The sequence below is a fragment of the Capra hircus genome, chromosome 14 (genome assembly GCF_001704415.2).
Source record: "Capra hircus breed San Clemente chromosome 14, ASM170441v1, whole genome shotgun sequence".
Lineage (NCBI taxonomy): Eukaryota > Metazoa > Chordata > Mammalia > Artiodactyla > Bovidae > Capra > Capra hircus.
This window is the reverse complement of record NC_030821.1, coordinates 60,860,985-60,880,863: the sequence shown is the minus strand read 5'-3', so window position 1 is coordinate 60,880,863 and position 19,879 is coordinate 60,860,985. Positions and strand designations below refer to the sequence as shown.

Below are 19,879 nucleotides of genomic sequence, written 5' to 3'. Positions count from 1 at the left end.
AAGAACAAGGATGTACTAACGGTCACTCTGTAAGGGACTGTCCTCCATGCCACACATTTTTGACTGGACCCCACCTCCAGGTCTCATAGCTGGGATTAGGTGCCCTCATTTGGGAGTGGTTTAGGCAGGAGACTGGTTGGCAATAGGGGGTTCTCCTGGACTGGGGGTGTCCCTGACCCAGAAGAATCACCATCCTTGCTCTCATCTGGGCTGTGCTTCCAAAGGATCCACCCCCACCACCTCATCTCCACTTCAGACCCTAGTGTGGAGTGATGGCAAGTGTGAATGTAGGCATATTTCTGGATTATACGGCAATGACATAAACAAGGTGTAACCTTGGGGACTTTGCACAAGCTGACCAGGGAATGCGGAGGAGGACAGAGACACATGTTCACCAATTCTCGATCACCACCCGAGGCAAACCAGCTTCTTATATTTTGCAGGGTCTGTTTTACATTAAAGTTGACTGTGTATGATTTAAGACAGTTTTTCTAAAGTAGTGTTATGATAGATTAACTCAAACCATCCCTAAATACGTGGGTGAACTTTTAAAAGCCAAAGAAAGGACAGTGATTAAGCCCCACATGGCAGAATCTAATTGGAACCTGCTGCCGTGGGAGATCCCTGCCCTCCTGGGAAGGTGTGGCTGGTGGTGACGGAGACGCAGACCTGCCTTGGGTCCTGGGGGCTCCTTCAGGCCACCCCCGGTCCAGCTATTCTGCATGCCTGCTCAACTGCTCACTCACCCAGGAGCTTGGCTACAGGTTGGTTCTCCTACCAGATGGGTGTCCTACATCCTCAGGGCCAGTCTTACTGGACATGGGGATTCCAATGAAAGTGTGGAGGGGGAGGGTGGGGGGAAGGACAGCAGGGGAACAGAAAACACTCCAATTTTGTGATCACTGCCACTGACACTGACTCATGCCCAGAGATGTTAAGCAAGATGCTTAAGTCACACAGGGAACTATACTCAGTATTATGTAATAATCTGTAAGGGAAAAGAATCTGAAAAAGAATACACACACACATGCACATATATATGTAGAGTGAGTAGTGTTAGTCGCTCAGTCGTGTCCGACTCTTTGTGACCCCATGGGCTGTAACTCACCAAGCTCCTCTACCCATGGGATTTCCCAAGCAAGAATACTGGAGCGGGTTGCCATTTCCTCCTCCAGGGGATCTTCCCGACCCAGGGATCGAACCCCAGTCTCCTACATTGCAGGGAGATTTTTTACCATCTGAGCCACCTGGGAAGCCCATATATATGTATATGTATATGTATGTGTATATGTATGTGTATCTGTATATGTATATGTATGTGTATGTGTATATGTATGTGTATGTGTATGTGTATATGTATGTGTATGTGTATATGTATGTGTATGCGTATATGTATGTGTATGTGTATGTGTATATGTATATGTGTATGTGTATGTGTATATGTATGTGTATGTGTATATGTATGTGTATGTGTATGTGTATGTGTATATGTATATGTATGTGTATGCGTATATGTATGTGTATGCATATATGTATGTGTATGTGTATATGTATATGTATGTGTATGCGTATATATATGTATGTGTATGTGTATGTGTATGTGTATATGTATACGTATGTGTATGCGTATATGTATGTGTATGTGTATGTGTATATGTATATGTATGTGTATGTGTATGTGTATATGTATGTGTATATATATGTGTATGTGTATATGTATGTGTATGTGTATGTGTATATGTATATGTATGTGTATGCGTATATATATGTGTATGTGTATATGTATGTGTATGTGTATGTGTATATGTATGTGTATGCGTATATATATGTGTATGTGTATGTGTATGTGTATATGTATATGTATGTGTATGCGTATATGTATGTGTATGTGTATGTGTATGTGTATGTGTATGTGTATCTGAAGCACTGTGCTGTACTCTTGAACTTATATGATATTGTAAACCAATTATACTTCAATAAAAAATAAAGTGTATGCTAAAATTAAATTAGCCTCCCTCCAAAGTCTCTGAGCTTCAAAAATCTGAAAAAGGGGAATAATGCTTACTTCCAAATGTCTACTTCAGTTCTTCAAATGTGTCAGCTGGCAAACACCAAGCACTTCCCTAGGACAGACAAAATCACTTGCAGGAAGGCTGGGGTCACATGCGCCGTGACCCAGAGGCTAACCAGTGGAGGATGTGGCCATGAACTCTTTGGAATGACACTGAGTCAGGGCTCATCAGACCCACCCCGAGGGGCTCCAGCCATGAGAGGAAGCTGATGGCTTCCTGCACAACATCTGACTTCCAGGGTGACACCACCTCCAGGGATAACCCAGCCCACAAGTCTGGGGTTGCCACAGCTGGGACACCCAGTAGCCAAGATCAGTCCCTGGACTACACCTCTGCATGGAGGGATGCCTACACCATCCCTCCGTAAAACCACGGAAGAGAATTTGACAAGAAGCATCCCTGTACAGATTTGCTCTCGTGTTCTAGCCTCTGGTGCAGCGACGCATGGGCTCATGGCTCATAGGCTGCTGTGTCCCCAGGATAGATGACACCACCTCTCAGCATACACAACCCAGCCCTTAACGGTGATATGACAGACTCTAATGACATCTCATTTTAGGCAAGGGGTGGGAAATGTTGAATTCATTTGTAAATACCTCCTGAAATTTAAAATCATTGCTTTACCAAAATAAAAAACCAGCTACAGAATTACGTGTTATCTAAATAAGATGGTGAGAAATGGTGCAGGAGGAATAAGTGAACCACGCTCTCCGATCACGCTCTGTCTCCAACTTATTGACCGACACTGGAACAGTACCTCTTTCTCCTCCTCCGTCTTCCCGTGGGCTTTGCTATAGTTGATGGGCGTGTCCCAGCCCTCGTGGTCACACAGGGCCTGGTAGAAGGCTGCGTTAACCAGAAGGCTGCTGGTTTTGAACGGGGAAGAGGAAGCAGTTGGAACAGAAGGGTTAGTGGAAGTTAGGGGTGCAGCTTTGTCCAGGATTCGAGCTTTTTTCATGCTTAAGTCCAATGTGCCATTCTCATCCACTTCTATCTCAGGCCCCTGTGTATAACAGGAAACAAAAAATACCATGTAAGCAGTTTGCAGTGGTAGCCTGGCCATGTGGGGCTTTTAAGGGATCATTTTAAATGCAAGCTTTTATGGAAGTATATCTGATTTTAAATCTCGCTTTCTGATTCGCTTTGGTTAATGTTCAATTCTTAGGCAGACTTTTCAGGGCAGCCCCATTAGGGAGTTTCGTGTTTCTGGGTTTAAGCAATGTAAGCCTGAATATAAGTAAGATGGTCCAAATACTAAATGTACTGGCTAAACGTATTTTATCTTTTCTTTTTAAGTTTAGCTTTAAATCTTCCTTTCTAGTTTGCAGAATTATCACTCCCAATTCATCCTTTAAAGCATTAACACTGGAGTTAATAAAGAGACACACTATCCCCCTCCCAACATGAAAACCATGCAAAAAACAACCAGCTGGGAGAGAATTTTTATTGGGAAATATTAGAACCATATTAGATTACTGTGACAGTGACATTTTACCCTGGGTGACTTGAACCAGAAAAGCTTGGTTAACTCATGGGGGGCGGGCTGGGGAGGTGGGCAGTGCCCGCCTGGTTCCCCCTCGGGGCCGTGAAGTGGCAGCTGGCAGCATGACAAGGGTGGGGGTAGGAGGTTAAGTTCTACATTGAAAACTCCAGAATAAAGGTGATTATTTTCCAGATACTCAGTATGAGACTTTAATTCTGCCTCACAACATTTCTCCTCGGGAGACCTTGGCTAGGCTTCGTTTTGTTTTTAAGGTTCAAGTGCCAACAAGGTCCCCATGCATCCTGGCCCTTCTGCAAGTCACGTGCCCGAGGATGGTGTGCACGATCCTGAATCGTGAACACTGCCAGACAGTAACTCCCAGGATGCTCAGAGAGCGAGCTTGTTACCCTCCTAAGTGGGTCAAAGGAATACCTTCCCTGGGTTCTCATTGCCGTCCGTCAATTCACAATTAACTTCTAGACAATGTCTCTCCCCTGTTTCTTTTGTCTGGAAAAGCAGGAGAGTTCCCTGAATATGTTCCTAAGATCCCTAACAGTTACTTCCCAGGGGTTTATTTTAACCCCCCAATTACGCTCTGCCCTTACCCCCTCCCCAACATTCCCACTGAGATGAGATCCACTGTACTGTTGCTGAATTAAAAAATAAAAGCATCTCTTCTGTCTGCTTGTTTTACCTGCAAAGTTTTTGTTCTCAGTCTCTCAGGTAAAGATGCTTTACGGTATCTATGGGAGGTAAATACACTTCTAATGTATTTGTACTAAGATGCTTTTGTCCTGTCTTTCTGTCCCTTTTAGTAAATAGTTTAATCTCCTGTGATAGTTTTAAGCCCTGAATTTCACAGTAGAGCTTATCCAGGATAATAACTTAGTAACCACCACATCTTATGCCATCTGTATAATATCAAATACGTTTTTATACCAGCATTAATAAACCTTAGTTACAAAAATCCAAGATATTAACCATATCTGTGCTGCACACTCTCTCCATGATACAATGCAGTCTGCCACAAGCATATCAAAACAACTTTTGGCTTCAACGCTGATATGTAACTATAGCAATGAAACAGAGCTATAGCAATCAAGTTTAATGGCCAATGTAAAGTAAAATGCTAAATATTGTAGTTGCTGACATTTTTTTTCATAAAAAAATAAAAAACTTGGGTTAAGACTGCACAACCAACGTTCACATAAAATTCCAGACCTCTGTGACAGATGGCTTAGGAAAAAGGAGCCACGTGACTGGGCTGCAGCATTTTATAGTGCAAAACCCATAAATAGTGCAGATTCGAGCTTGCTAAAAAAAAAAATACCAACTATTCCAAGACAACACTAATATATATTTTAGTTTCTACAGGAAAAAGAAAACTTCCAATGAGTAAATGAGAGAGAAAAAAAAAAAAAACAACAGAGATTCTCAAAGTTGTGGTGGTTCTACATCTTGAGTAATCATGGGTTGATTGAAAAAAAAAAATCATTCCTAATGTTTGAAAGAGGTGGTTTTCTGTGCCCCGCGCCCCAGCCGGCTGCTCTGAGCACCTGACTGTGCTGGGGAAGGGGAGGGGGGTAGCAGGCGGCCATGTGGGTACAGATGGGCTTTAAGTGAGCTCACAGATGCACTCGACAATTACACACAGCACCAGAGAAGGGCCCCTTTCTGCCCATGGATGGGTGGATCACACGTTTACTGCATGGATTTCATTCAGAGCAGTATCAATAGACATCATTTCTCTCTGTGCTTGAAACTCCACATGGCAGGGCGATGAGGAGGGGTTGGTGGTCGTGGGAGAGTCCATAGGAGGGGAAGAGGACAGCCCCACCAGACAGGGACCCCCAGTCTGACTCCTAAGATGCTCCTTTCTCAAAGGGCTTAGTTCTTATTTTAATTATTTGAATTTTAAGCTTCTTGAGCCTGGTGTAACACTGCTCATATACTCTCCAACTTGGGAGCAACATCAGTAACCATGTAATTCAGCCACTTCTGAGTTAGAGATATTTCCTGTGATGTGTGTTGATTTTCAAAAGGATCGAGAAAGCACATAACATTTTCAAGCCATTACATTTAGGGCAAAAGAAAATGGAAAAATCTAGTGTCATTGCATTCAAGAAGCTTATTTGACACATATAGGACACTTTTAGTGAAATAGACTACAAATTATTATTTTAGTTTATATAATTTATATATAAATTATAAATTTTTATTCAGCTGAAAGTTGAGGTGATTATCTATGATAAGCCTTATCTATCCTATAAAATCAGTAGTGACTCAGATGTCTGCCAGCAGAGGGACAATATAACACTGCACCTATTAACTGGCACGTTATGTGATCAGTAAAATGATAATTTCAAGGACTTTGTTTCGACAGGGAAAAGACTTCTGTCACTGAAAGCAGGAGGCAACCTGGAATTCTGGCTATACTTACAACTAGGGAAAATAGGAAGAAAATCGTTTTCTGAAGAAGAATAAAAGGGAAAACACAGAAATTCTTGTGAGGATAGGCTAAGGGCTCTTTTCCTTGAATATTTCCCAGGAAAATGATAATATTATATTGTTTCAAAAATTAAAAAAAAACGACCTTACATTCAAAGATGGTGACAAAGTAAATAAAAGACAAAACTGTAATTTTACTTTAAATGTTCTGATTATGAAAAGCATTAACTTCCAAGGCACTGGTAGAATATGACGGCCTTGTTTTCCTTATTTGGCGTATTTTCCATTGTTAATAAGGAGAGGCTGAACCACCTCCTTGTTTTGTGACAGGGCTAAGACGAATGCAAGCGGTGGAGGTCTGCTGACGGGTTTCTGCTGCATCTCTCCACTAAGGCTCTTCTGTTCCCGATTCAGGGGGTTTTTCTGTGGAAACATCTTCATATTGGAAGTCCTCTGAAACATGTTTTCAAAGTAGGCAGGGTATTGAATACAGTTCACTGTGCTATACAGAAGGTCCTTGGTAACAATACCCTGCCTACTTTGAAAACATGTTCCAGAGGACAAGTGTGTGTATGTTAATACCAAGTTATTTATAGCACAGGGCACTCTACTCAATAATCTGTAATAATCTATATGGGAAAAGAACCTGAAAAAGAATGGATACATGTGTATGTACAAGTGAATCAGTTTGCTGTATACCATAAACTAATACAGCACTATAAATCAACTATAATATAAAATAAAAATTAAGTTTAAAAATCTAATTAATATAAAAAGTAAAATCCTCTTGCTCCTGAACTGTGGTGTTGGAGAAGACTCTTGAGAGTTCCTTGGACTGCAAGGAGATCCAACCAGTCTATCCTAAAGGTGATCAGTCCTGGGTGTTCTTTGGAAGGAATGATGCTAAAGCTGAAACTCCAGTACTTTGGCCACCTTATGCGAAGAGTTGACTCATTGGAAAAGATTCTGATGCTGAGAGGAATTGGGGGCAGGAGGAGAAGGGGACGACAGAGGATGAGATGGCTGGATGGCATCACTGACTCGATGGACTTGAGTTTGAGTGAACTCCGGGAGTTGGTGATAGACAGGGAGGCCTGGCATGCTGCAATTCATAGGGTCACAAAGAGTCGGACATGATTGAGCAACTGAAATGAACTGAACTGAACTGATCCTCAAAAAAGGGTAGGCAAGGTACTAACAATAAACAAATGGGGACTTCCTGGTGGTCCAGTGGTTAAAACTCTGTGCTTCTTCTACAGAGGATATGGGTTTGGTCCCTGGTCAAGGAACTAAGATCACACATACCTCAAAAAATCAAATGAATAAATTAATAAAATAAATGAACTGAAAACATCTTATTCTTACTAAATAGCAATTGAATATTAATATTAATACTATTAAGAGTATGATTCATGAGATATACTAATAGAAATCCTGTGATGGAATTCAGAAGAGAAGTAAGTGACTGATAGAAGGTATAAAAGTAAAGTGTTGGTGTGTCAGTCACTCAGTCATGGCTGAATCTCTATAACCTCATGGACTATAGCTCACCAGGTGCCTCTGCCCATGGAATTGTCCAGGCAAGAGTACTGGAGTGGGTTGCCATTCCCTCCTCCAGGGGATCTTCCCGACCCAAGGATTGAACCTGGGTCTCCTGCATTGCAGGCAGATCCTTTACCACCTGAGCCACCAGGGAAGCTAAATTTATAATCTTTTTCCCTAAATCTTTGTCTGACACTTGAAGTCATAGTGAAAACTCTTGGTAGACCAGCAGTTTGTATACCAGAGAATGATAAATTCATCAAGGAGATCAAAAGTTAGGCATGAATTCAAGTTTTATCTCCAACAGTCGTAGCTGCACCATTTAGGGGGCATTATTTAATATCTCTGCACTACTTTCTTCATCTGCAAAATGAGATGCCATTCAAGTATTCTTGGACTTCCCTGGTGGCTCAGATGGTAAAGAATCTGCCTGCAATGCAGGAGACCTGGGTTCGATCCCTGGGTTGGGAAGATCCCTTGGAGAAGGGCTTGGCAACCCACTCCAGTATTCTTGCCTGGAGAATCCCATGGACAGAGGAGCCTGGCAGGCTACAATCCATGGAGTCACACAGAGTCAGACATGACTGAGTGACTAAGCACGCGGTACATTATGGGCAGAGGGCTCATTTATAGTGCATGACACATAGTAGGTATTCAGTAAACAACACAACTGATAATAATCATAATTTGATTGGGTTTTTGGACTCTAAGAGCTCTCGCCATGCTGTTCTACACAGAAGCAAAGCAGTGGTTTCCCCACACATATCGCTGGTTCTCTGAGATCCTGACTACAGTCCCTCAGAGCAGTTCACTCACATTGTGCAGCAGCATCTGACTTCACATTAAAGTTACTGAAAAAGGCTGATTTTGGATTCTAACCATCCCCAGAGCCGCCGGGCTATTTCTGAGAGAAGGCAGCAGGAGCGACGATGGGATAGCGTGCTGTTTCTCGGCCTTGTTCAAGTACAAAACAGACTTTGAACTTTAAACATTTCAAGCAAGTGTCAATTTTTTGTTTTCTTTTAAGGCACACTGTGCATATGCCACTTTGTCTAAACAGGTGGGGAAAACACCAAAACAAACAACAGAACACTTGGCAAGCGGCAGCGATTGGGATAAAGATAGACTGTGTGCCTGTTCCTACCTCTGCTGACGAGGGAGGAGGAGGAGGGTGGGGAGGAAGGAGGATGGAGCGGACTCCCCATACCCCTGCTGCTCACTCCTCCTGCTGCCTGGTTGTCCTCAGCCCTGTGCTCATCTCAGGAGCACCATCTCCAGACTCAAGGGGGAATGTCTGAAGCTGTGGTCCATCTATGTTTTGCAAACTCACAGGAATTCCACATGGAAATGAAGCACAGGCTACAAATCTCAGGACCAAGGACAGTTCCAGGATCACACTGTGGCTCATTCTTCAAACAGACGTGTCTGTAACCACAGTGATCTCCACTCGGTATTGCTATTACTAATTTTTCTCTGACTTGATTTCTTAAAGAGATACTTAAAACACCCACAGGTGATTTAGGCAGTGTGGACATGCTGTGTAAGTGCTGGACTGGATTTTAACAGGAGCAATTCTTTCTAAGATCTACTTTTAGGATGTAGTGGATGTGAGCTCAGGCAGCAACTGACAGCATTTGCCCTGGCACCTCCACCCAGGGCTGGGCGGTGAAGGAGGCATGTGGGGTAAGCAGACACTCAGGTTGAGAAACTCGTGAAGGAGAACACTTCAGAATGTTCATAACGTGCTTCATTGTTTTTGGAAGAGGGTCTCTTGCCTCCCTGAGGTTTGCCTCTGCCGTCTTTTCTTACACAAGAGTAGGGATTTTGTATATCATGAATTCAGTTATCCTGGCAAACTTGGGGTGAGTTATGACTTTGAACATAGCTTGAAAGAATTTGTATTAGCCCTGATGAGTGGGTATAAAGGCAGTCTCAAGGTCAATGTCCTTTGGCTTGATTTTAACAAAGTCATGCCCACATGCAAGATTCGTAACTTGTTCTCCTCTCAGGCTCTTTAAATGACTTCTGAGAAGCTCACTGGGGGAAGGAAAGGACCAGATGGAGGCAGAAGAAAATCAATCCTTTGTCAAAGTTCTGGTCAAATTCCCTACAGAGTCACCCACACCTCCCCTGGACCTCAGGAAAGGCCCCTCTGAAGACCTTGCTCTCCTCCTGCACTGACCACTTTTTTCGTCCTTCTTTGACCTTAAGCTCCTTGAAGGCAGGGTCTCTGAGGGACTCTACTCTGTTGGGCAGAGCACCTACAGACTCTCCATTTGGGACAGCTGAATCCTCCTGCCAGAATCTCTCTAGTCCATCAACAATGCTCTTATGCTCAGCTCCAGAAGTCGAGAATGGGGGAAAGTTGTGTATTTCTATATCTTGTTTTCCGAGCTAGGAACTCAAGAGGTCTCTGGATTCTGATCAGCAAAAACAAACACACCAAACACCCACCATGGAGGAAGCCCTGCATCCTGGTGGAGAGAGAATCAGGCTAGTTTTCAGTGTGGAGCAAGATTGTTTACATTTAATCCTACATGAAAAAAGGGCACGGAGCAGAGGGCATTGCAGACAACAGAAACGGCCAGCACAGGGCACTGCTGGATTGGAGCCCATATTTCAGGGTTAATTACTTTGGCTTTCTCTCTCTCTCTCTTTTTTTTTTTTCTATAATAATTACTTTTTGTGGTTTCAGGAATGTATGAGGTTCTCTTTTAAGGTCGGAAAATAGAATCCAACCAGGATGGAATTCTGCAGATCGTTACAGTTGTGTGCAAATGCAGGCCTGGAGGAGAGTGGCACCAGGCGGCAGTGCAGGGGGCCACACTGATCCTGTTTACCACCCACGATGTCCGACGAGACAATGTTCATGGGAAAAAGGGTTTGAAAACTAACTGCCAGCATCGCAGATTCTCTGAAAACCGACTGCCGCACTTTCTGCCCCTTCCACTCTTATGGTCTCATCCATGGCTGGGCTCCTGCAGTTAAGGTGTGGCTGACAGTTTTGGGGCTTGGACATTTGGGGGGTTCCTGTCATCTTTGTTGGATTCACTGCTTGGCTTCAGCAATTGATAGAACGTGGAGAATACAAAGGTAAAAGGCAGAAATTCGAAGGAACCAAACTGTATCTATCCACGTAGAGCCTTCACCCTACAACCATTCACACAAGCAAATTTAAGTAGCTTTAACCATTATAATACTGGCACTTTTTTTTACGTGTGCGTGTGTGCTCAGTTGCTATAGTCATGTCTGACTCTTTAAGACCCCATGGACTGTAGCCCACCAGGCTCCTCTGTCCATGGGATTCTACAGGCAAGATTACTGGAGTGGGTTGCTATGCCCTCCTCCAGGAGATCTTCCTGACCTAGGGATCAAACCCATGTCTCATGCATTACAGGTGGATTTTTTTACTGCTGAGTCACCAGGGAAGCCCCTTTATTCTTACAGGACAGCCTAAACTGACAATAAGGCAAATAAGAAGGAAGACAGTTTAGTATCACTCCAATGAGCTGCACATTAGAATATCCCTTTAAAAAGAAGAAATGCGTTCAGGTTTTTAAAAATGGGTTTAAGAATAACCAAAGTTACATTCTAAAGAACCCAAAATCATTCATTTATGTAAATAATCTTTGACTGTGATTTCTGGAGAAATTGAAATTTTCTTTATATATTTGAGGCAATGTGTTTTTCTTTGTTTAAGGAACTCATTTGTTTAAAATGGTTTTTGAGTGGTTTTTGGCCACCAACTCTTCCTGGGGTTTACTTGGCTCAGACCTGTCCAGAAGCTAATTCTGATTCTTCTGTCAAATGCTCCATGCCACTGTGCGCCCTGCTCTCCTGAAGGCCTGGCACGCACACAGGTGAGCAGCTGACTGCACCGGGACGGGTTGAGCTTAAAGGGAAAGGGGAGCGAATGCCTGTGCTCAGTGAGTCTGGGTTAGAGTTTAACCGGGGCATCTTCCACCCAGAGCAAGGGGAACTCGCTTCTCTAATCACCACTTCTTTGGTGGCTCAGACGGTAAAGAATTGGCCTGCAATGCGGGAGACCCAAGTTTGATCCCAAGGTCTGGAAGATTCCCTGGAGAAAGGAATGGCTACCCATTCAAGTAGTCTTGCCTGAAGAATCCCATGGACAGAGGAGCCTGGCAGGCTACAGTCCATGGGGTTGCAAAGAGTTGGACACAACTGAGTGACTAACACTTTCACTCTTCTCCAAACCAGCCTGGGCATGCTCTGTCAGCTGGCTTCTGCCAGCTAGGTAGGAAAACAATTTCTTTTAACAGCCTTCCGTGTAGACAGACGTTACTGGCTCTAGCTGCCTGCGGCCAGTTCTGGCACCCCCATCACTGTTACTCTGGAGCATCATGACTCCCTCCTCAAAAGCCAACACACAAAGAAGACATCCTAAACACAGATGTCTACTTCTCCTTGTTAGTTGGAGAGGAGAGGTTATTAGAGAAAGGTGATTAATTTTGTGAGCTTCAGAAAGATGGGGATCTTCAGAAACTTCCTAGAATTTAGTTCTGGATTTGAATTTGGGCCCTGAGCTCTCAAGAGCCCTTGATCCTTCTCTTGTTGACTTAATGGACCCAGGTTTTATGATGTCCTTTGAGAAAACTACAGCATCTCAGACCATTTTATGCTCTATGATGGTTCTACACACAGTAATGAGATGTCATGAATTTTGCCATGTTTTACAACTGGCAGTTTCATTAAACACATCCTACCATCTTTGATTCTCAGACAGCGAACAGTTTCCGCTGTTCAGGCAGAATAGTGCTGTCTGTGTTCATGCTGCTGTGGCCAGGACCCCAACACAAAAAGAGGTTTGGAATCCACTGGGCTCCCCAGCCAGTCTCCACATCCCCCCACCCAGCTTCCTTGCACAACCTGCAAATGGGCCCTGGTCTCCCTGCTCCTTGAATCCACCAGGCTTGCCCCTTCCCAAGACAAAGGGGGCCAGGCCACGGGGGTGGTGAGCATGGCCAGGATTGCGGAGGCAGCCCATCCTCATGGCGAGCCGCTGGCCCCCCTCCGGGCTCTTGGCCTGCCTACCTTGGCGTGCAGACCCTGCTGTCTGTTGGCGAGGATGTCGGCGGCTTCCCGGCAGCGGGTGGACAGGTTCAGGATGGCCGCAGCTGCTGCGATGTGGGTGTCTTCACTGCGCTGGCCGGAGCTGTAGGAGCTGGCACGGCCTGGGCTCTGTGTGTGGGCGCCTGCACTCGGCAGCCGGGGGGGAAATTTCCCTGGACTGGAAAAATGCTTCGCTGTTGAAGAGAGATTTGATTAGCAATTGCGCAAACATGGATTTACTCATTAAATAGACTTGTTTCAAAGACAGAACTTCTTGCATGAAAATACGTGAAGAATATGCAGAAACACAATCCATTCTCTCTGGGTACCTTAAATGAATGTTATTCAAATTGGTTTTCACTGGAGTTCATAGATCAAACAAGGTGACTGCTGAGAAAGGAGGCCTATTCACTTAATATTTTTTGCATTTGCACGTTTTATGAGAAAAACTCTAACTTAGGTTACTGGGCGCGTGCTCTGGCAGCACAGGTGGTAAAAATGGTAGATTCAAGTCTACGCTAGTGAAACTTATCAGGGACTAGAGAGGTATAAGGCCACAACATCCACAAACAGTGTAGGTACGAGAATCAGAGATCCCTGTGGAGGAAATGGACTGTTTCATATTTGTTCTCACACTAACGATTTATACTTAGATTCAGAATTGCATGCTTTGCTATTTGTTATGCAGGTTTGTTTTGTGCTTAAATCAGAAGTTTCTCTTCCTCCAACTTAGTGCACCTGAGTAGATGATGAAGCCTTTTTTTTTTTTTTTTTTAAACTTCATTTTTGTGTTCAGGTGCAGGGCAGCGAGTAGGGGTGGGACTGAGCCCAAGTTCTCAAGGTGAACAGAAAAGCACTGAGTTATCAAGGCTGAGTCCTCCCTTATGCTTCTGCTATGGGTACCAGGGTGTCCCTGAGAGAATTAAACATGTTTCTCTTTACTCTGGGTGTTTGCAAACATCATTCAGGGACTGGGAGGCACATCCGAAATTTAATGTGGGCTATAAAGGCATTTGGCTGTTTTACTATATGTAGTGTTTATTTTAAATGTTTGATCATTATTTTTCATAAAATATAGTTTAAAACATTACCAAATGTTATTCTTGTAGTTATATAAATGCCACTGAAAATTCTATTTTTTAAACCAGCATCCAAATTGTATGAATATTTTGAAGGCTCTTATTAACTAGTTTCACCTGAATTAAACATATATGTATGTGTGTATATTTTATATATATATAAAATAAAACCATCTCCATATAGATACAAAACACTGTGTGTGTATTTGTGTGTATAATTTTCCCCTTGAATCTAATAGATTGTCAGTGGTTACCTATGTTGGTTATACTTTATTTTTAGTAAGAACAGGTAAAACAGTCTTTTAGAGTACACTGTACTCTAGCTGACGGACACACTCCTCCCTAGTCTGTTTAGCCAGCTGTTGGGTTTTATACCGCATTCAAATTCTTTGAAAAATTTGATGATTCATATCACAGAAGGGAGAAACATTCTGTGTCCCCAAGAGCACCACATCTAGGTAACTATGTGTTAGATCAAAGGGAGTCCAGGGATCTGCGCAACACTGTGAAAAATTCATGGTCTATGGAGGACTCCAACTGGGAGATTATTTCCCTTTGTAGAAATCATTCCTGGATTTATTCCCAGGTGAAAAATCTCACCTATTCATTAGAATATTCAAGGACTCTAAACAACTGGAGAAAACTGTTAGTAAAAACATCCAGTTTTATGTGTTACAAGTACCTTTGCATTATGACCATCCACACAAATGTGTCATTGCTAGAGAACGGACACATTTCTGCATTAATTCTTAAATCTGTGGGTGAACATCTCCATAGCCACACTTCTTTTTTCCTAGTAAAATCTTGACTTTTGAATTATGAGTTTCCTCTTAGACCTTTCACTTTTTCTCTCACCTTAAGCCTGAAAGCTTTTGCTAATGCAAGTAATACTTTAGGTAGTATTTCGCTATTTGACCTATTAGATTTTCATAATTTTAATATGAATTTAAATTACTGTATTATAATAGCTATTGCAGTTTCCAGTGTACTAATCCCAATCCTGGATAAATGAGAATTAAATATTTTGTCAGAATTACTGTATTTAGATTCAACAATGGCACCATATTTATAGAATAATTAAAACACAAACTATTCACCATATTCTGTGTAACATCATGTAATATCAATAGTACTGATTAACTTAATTGTTATTCTTATTTCACTATATATTTTCTCTCCTCCCAGAAACAGTATATTACCTATTAAATATTGCTAAATATTACCAATAAATAATATATTACCTATTTAAATGCATCCCCTCCCATAACACACACATACACAAGATACATTTTGGGGGATAAGTATTGGAATTCAAGCTTACATTCAGGAAATGGTGGTGTTTTCCGACCTGTTTGTACAAGGGGGCATTTACCAAAAACCTGGGCATCAAAACTGGCGTAATCGAAGGGTACTTTTCCAAACTTCTGTTGCTCTTTAGACACCGTGGCTCTGGGAGAGTTGATGGCTTGTGATCGGAAGTTGAATTCGATCTGCTTCACCAAGCTCGTCCTGAAGAGAGAGGCACAGAGCTCGAGAGAAATAGGAGGACACTCTCAGTGAGCGTCCCAGAGTCAGAATATAAGCAGGGTGGATATGTCACACCTGTGGGTGCTACAGAGACATGCACTGGGGAAAAGCCAGACAGGGAGGAGGGACAAGGAGGTGCTTTGGGCCCTGGGTGGCCGAGTCAGGGGGTTTAGGGGGGCAGTTGTACATGGTTGGTCTGAGTCTCTCATCAGTAACAGAGAGAACATCATCCTCCACTCATTAACAAAGATGCTTAAGGAGCAAGTATGTGATGTCTATTTGCACTCTGAGCTACTTAGAGAAAAGGGTCATGTTACTACCACCAGGGGACTGATAAGGTGCACGCATCCCACTGTTCATCAGAGCAGCCGTGGAAGTCACGACCGTCGCTAGTGAGGAAATGCCATCATATTCTGTTCGGCAGAGCCAGCAGGACCCTGACGTCCAACAGGGTCAGTGTCAGCACCAGAGACCAGATTTCTGAGCCATGAACTTCTGAGCCTTTTTTCCCCCAAGTTCAGAATAAAGGCTTTTGCTGTGTTAGGTAGTATTTCAATATTTTATCTATTAAATTGCCACTGTTTCAATATGAATTGAAATTACTACAATAGCTATCACATTTTTCAATAGAGTTATCTTAATCCAAGCTAAATATGACTTAAATATTCCTTTAGAATTACTGTCTCGATTAAACCAGGGCATCATGTCTGTGTAGCACTAATGTCAACCAAGGAAAACACAAATATTGTGGGGCTGTGGTCTAAGGCTAAAGAACACAAATATACCTTTCACAATTTAGTAGTATCAAAATTTATTATTTTTCTTATTTTTCCCACCAATACATACTTTGCTCATCAGAATGTCTAAGTTTCTGTGATATGTCTTGGATTAGGTAAAAAGCTTGTGAGTGCTACATCAAAATATTTAAGTGATTAGTTGATCTTGTTATGGCATAAATAACTAGATTTATAGCCCTAATATTGCAGCAGTGTTCTAGCCTAAAATAATACATCTCTTTTAAGAAATGGGCAAAATGAAACAATGCTATTTCTGTGTTTGATAAATAACCTCCTTAGGAAACTTCCCTGGTGGTTGAGGGGTTAAGAATCCAACTCCCAGTACAGTGAAAACAGGTTTGACCCCTGGTTAGGCAAGATCCCACATGCCACAGAGCAACTAAGCCCTTTTACCACAACTACTAAAGCCCTCAGGCCTAGAGTCCACGCTCTGCAACAAGAGGGAAAGAAAGTTAAAATGTTAGTCATTCAGTCATGTCCGACTCTGTGTGACCCCAAGGACTGTAGCCCGTCAGGCTCCTCTGTCCATAGGATTCCCCAGGCAAGAATACTGGAATGGTTCACCATTCCCTTCTCCAGGGGATCTTCCCAACCGAGGGATGGAACATGGGTCTCCTGTATTGTAGGTGGATCCATTACCATCTGATCCACCAGAGAAGCCCCTGCAGTAAGAAGCCACTGAAACTGGAGAGCAGCTCCTGCCTGCCAACTAGAGAAAGCCCTGGAGGGAACGAAGACTCAGCACAGCCCAAAAAAACTTACTAAGGGAGGACCTGGAAAATACAGTAATACTGACAAAAACTCTTGTTATAAGATTTTAAACGGATAGCTGCTCAGGAATTATCATGATCTTTGCTTGACTTATCTTTTTCACTCATGTAATTTTGATTCTTGGCAAAGTCATGCCAATTGACCCTTTTAATTAAATCTACAGAAGCAAATATTAAGGGATACCATATCTTAAAAATGTTCCTAATAACTGTTTTTCTCAGCTCAATGTCTCAGTAACAACAATGAAGATCTGGTTATCTCTTGTAATCCTGAAATTGTTTTCTTTCCTGCATGTGTGATTTTTGTGTTAATAAGTGCATCATTTCACACTGTGTGGTCCTCTGTCATTATTTAAATGTATGTAAAGCCCTCCAAAGTGCTTGAGAATGTAGAGGACCCAGGACCAACAAGAGATATTTTATTACAAGTTACCAGTTTGGAATGAATTTCTGTTTTAAAGAAATTATATGCATATCTGAAAGAGAAGGATGAATATATAGCATCACATATTTTGAGTAATGAGATTTATGAGATGGAAAGGTTACATCAACCATAAGGTGGTGCGTGCCTGACTCGTGGGAAGGCTTACATTGAGTGAAACAGAACTTTGATTAATACATACTATTATATGAAGTGAAAGTGAAAGTCGCTCAGTCATGTCTGACTCTTTGTGACCCCATGGATATACAGTCCATGACATTCTCCAGGCCACATTTCTGGAGTGGGTAGCCTTTCCCCTCTCCAGAGGATCTTCCCAACCCAGGGATCAAACCCAGGTCTTCCGAATTGCAGGTGGATTCTTTTCCAGCTAAGCCACAAGGGAAGCCCAAGAATACTGGAGTGGGTAGCCTATCCCTTTTCCAGCAGATCTTCCCAACCCAGGAATCGAACTGGGGTCTCCTGCATTGCAGGCAGATTCTTTACTAACTGAGCTATCAGGGAAGCCCATGTTATTTGATTCATCCTCATTACATAACACTGCATGCAGATTAATTTTAAGCTGAACTTCTGGAGGGTCTAGCAGTTCATTTCAGTGACATGATGATGAACTGGGCCGGCCTCTCAAGTGGACAGTGGCTGCTGCACACTGAAATGAAGGTGGCCCATGGTAGTGACACATGGGGGGCGAAGGACCCTCAGTGTAGGATCTCTGAACATAGGGAGCATAGGGGACTGTCATACCTGTGACCCTGCTCAGGACACTGTCCGGTTTTGGGAGAATCAAGCTGACTTTTGTCCTGGGACATAGCCAATTTTTCAGCTGCAGCAATTGGACAACCAGAAAGACTGTTAAAAAAAAAAAAGTGGGTAGATCTGAGTTAAAAAGAGAATGTAATTTGCTTGGGCACCTACCTCACTCATCCTTGGCATGCACCAAATGTTGTCGTAATAATATTAATAGTTCTCTTAGCATCATTATCATCCTAAAAGATCCCAGAGGGCTTTGCAAAACTACTGTGTCAACATTTGTCCCAAAATCTCATCTCAGAGGTAATAGAAAACAAACTCATTTAAAAATCAAAATATTATGTAAAGGAGATATAACTGAATTATTTGGAAACTTGGTGATATTTTAAGTATTAACAGAATGCACTCATCCAATGGCAATTGTCCAGCTATAGATAATTCCATGATATAATAGCTTAGGGTCTATAGGCAAAATGTTAGGAACTTAATTTTACATCTTAGTTTAAATGGAGAGTACAGAATATAAGTTTTCTGGCAATATGCATATGCATCAAATAGTATCTCATGATTACATAATCTATACATATTATATAAAAACAATAAGCATTTTACCAAAATATTTACATGTATGCAATACATAAATGCACATATGTGTTTAAAGTTAGTTGCAATCTCTGTGGAATAGCTCTCAATGAAATGAAATGATGTTTACCTTCAGGAATCTGAAGTTTTATGGTGACTGCTTTAATGCACATTGGATGGGGTTCAAGAGAACCCCTAAGCCACTCTTTCCAATATCAAACAGCTCTGGGGAGGTTCAGAGCAGAGGTCACACTCTGTGTGTGTCCCTATATGAGTATCTACCCCTGGTGTTCAAATATGACATTTTTTGTTGGCTGTTCTATGAAAATTTCTAGGGAAATAATGAGGTATTTTATTTATTACTCTCCACACATTGAGAATATTTCTTATCTATGTCAAGTGCTAACACAGTTGACAGTGATCCAGCAATAGTGATAACAGAGGTTAAGTCCCTGGAGTCTCATTTGTATTACCTCCTGTGCGTGTTGCGGTTGCTGTTCACATGCCCTCGTCCCGTGCATCCCGGGGTGGGGCACTTGAGCACATTTTCATGCATGGCAAGAACTAAGCACAAAATAGCACAGAAAAGAAAAGAGCAATTTACTACCAGTACATCACATGCCAAGAAACTGATATCTCAGCTTCGCATCCAAATGAATTTAGTTACAATTCAGCTTGCTCCCTTCCCATACAACTTCAGGTTGAAGACCAGAAGCCCATGCGAACATCCAGTATTAAATGTCTTTGGGGCGGCTGGCACTGAGACATGTCCATCAGGGCAGGTTGTATGGCCTAAGAGGTGTTTCAATAAGAGTCTCCAAAATAGAGGACGGAGCCTGCAGGTATTTCAAAGTTTAGGAGCAGCTCTTCCCTCCCCTCTCCCTCCAGTTTCGGGGCTCATGGTGGGACATGGGTGGAGGGACCAACAAAGCCCTCACTCTGCAAAAATGTTCTGGGCAACGCTTCAGATGCCAAGTGTCTCTGCTGTCAAGGAGGAGGGAGACACACCTGATGCTCTGGAATCTCAGGTGAGAAAGGACCACAGCGCACGCAAATATCACTCAGGCCTTTTATCTCCTGTATATTCTGATGCCTTGACACTGGGGTCTTGCTGACTCTGGGGAGATGACCCCACCTGCGGCTCCCTAATTCCCAGAGGTTGTAAACACTTTTCAAATGCAAACCAGACAGTTGGAGTCCACGTCTGACATACTCTCCCATCTGATTCTCACTCCAGGACACTCTCCACCTGTTCTAACCCCCAGGGCCAGGTCCCAGACAACCACAGACAGCCCCCAAGCTCTAGAGCTCCCAGGA

The 19,879-nt window shown here is 42.7% G+C and overlaps 1 protein-coding gene across 2 annotated transcripts in view; it reads right to left on the bottom strand.

The window, feature by feature from the left end:
- ST18 (ST18, C2H2C-type zinc finger) overlaps positions 1-19,879 on the bottom strand; it is a 90,784-nt gene that overhangs the window by 24,196 nt on the left and 46,709 nt on the right. For both annotated transcript variants that reach the window (XM_018058515.1, XM_018058516.1), the window contains exons 8-12: positions 19,036-19,126; positions 17,975-18,079; positions 15,019-15,206; positions 12,601-12,812; positions 2,830-3,075 (exon numbers count right to left, since the gene is read on the bottom strand). In XM_018058515.1, coding sequence (XP_017914004.1) covers positions 2,830-3,075; positions 12,601-12,812; positions 15,019-15,206; positions 17,975-18,079; positions 19,036-19,126 — 842 coding nt within the window. The remainder of the gene's footprint in view (positions 1-2,829; positions 3,076-12,600; positions 12,813-15,018; positions 15,207-17,974; positions 18,080-19,035; positions 19,127-19,879) is intronic.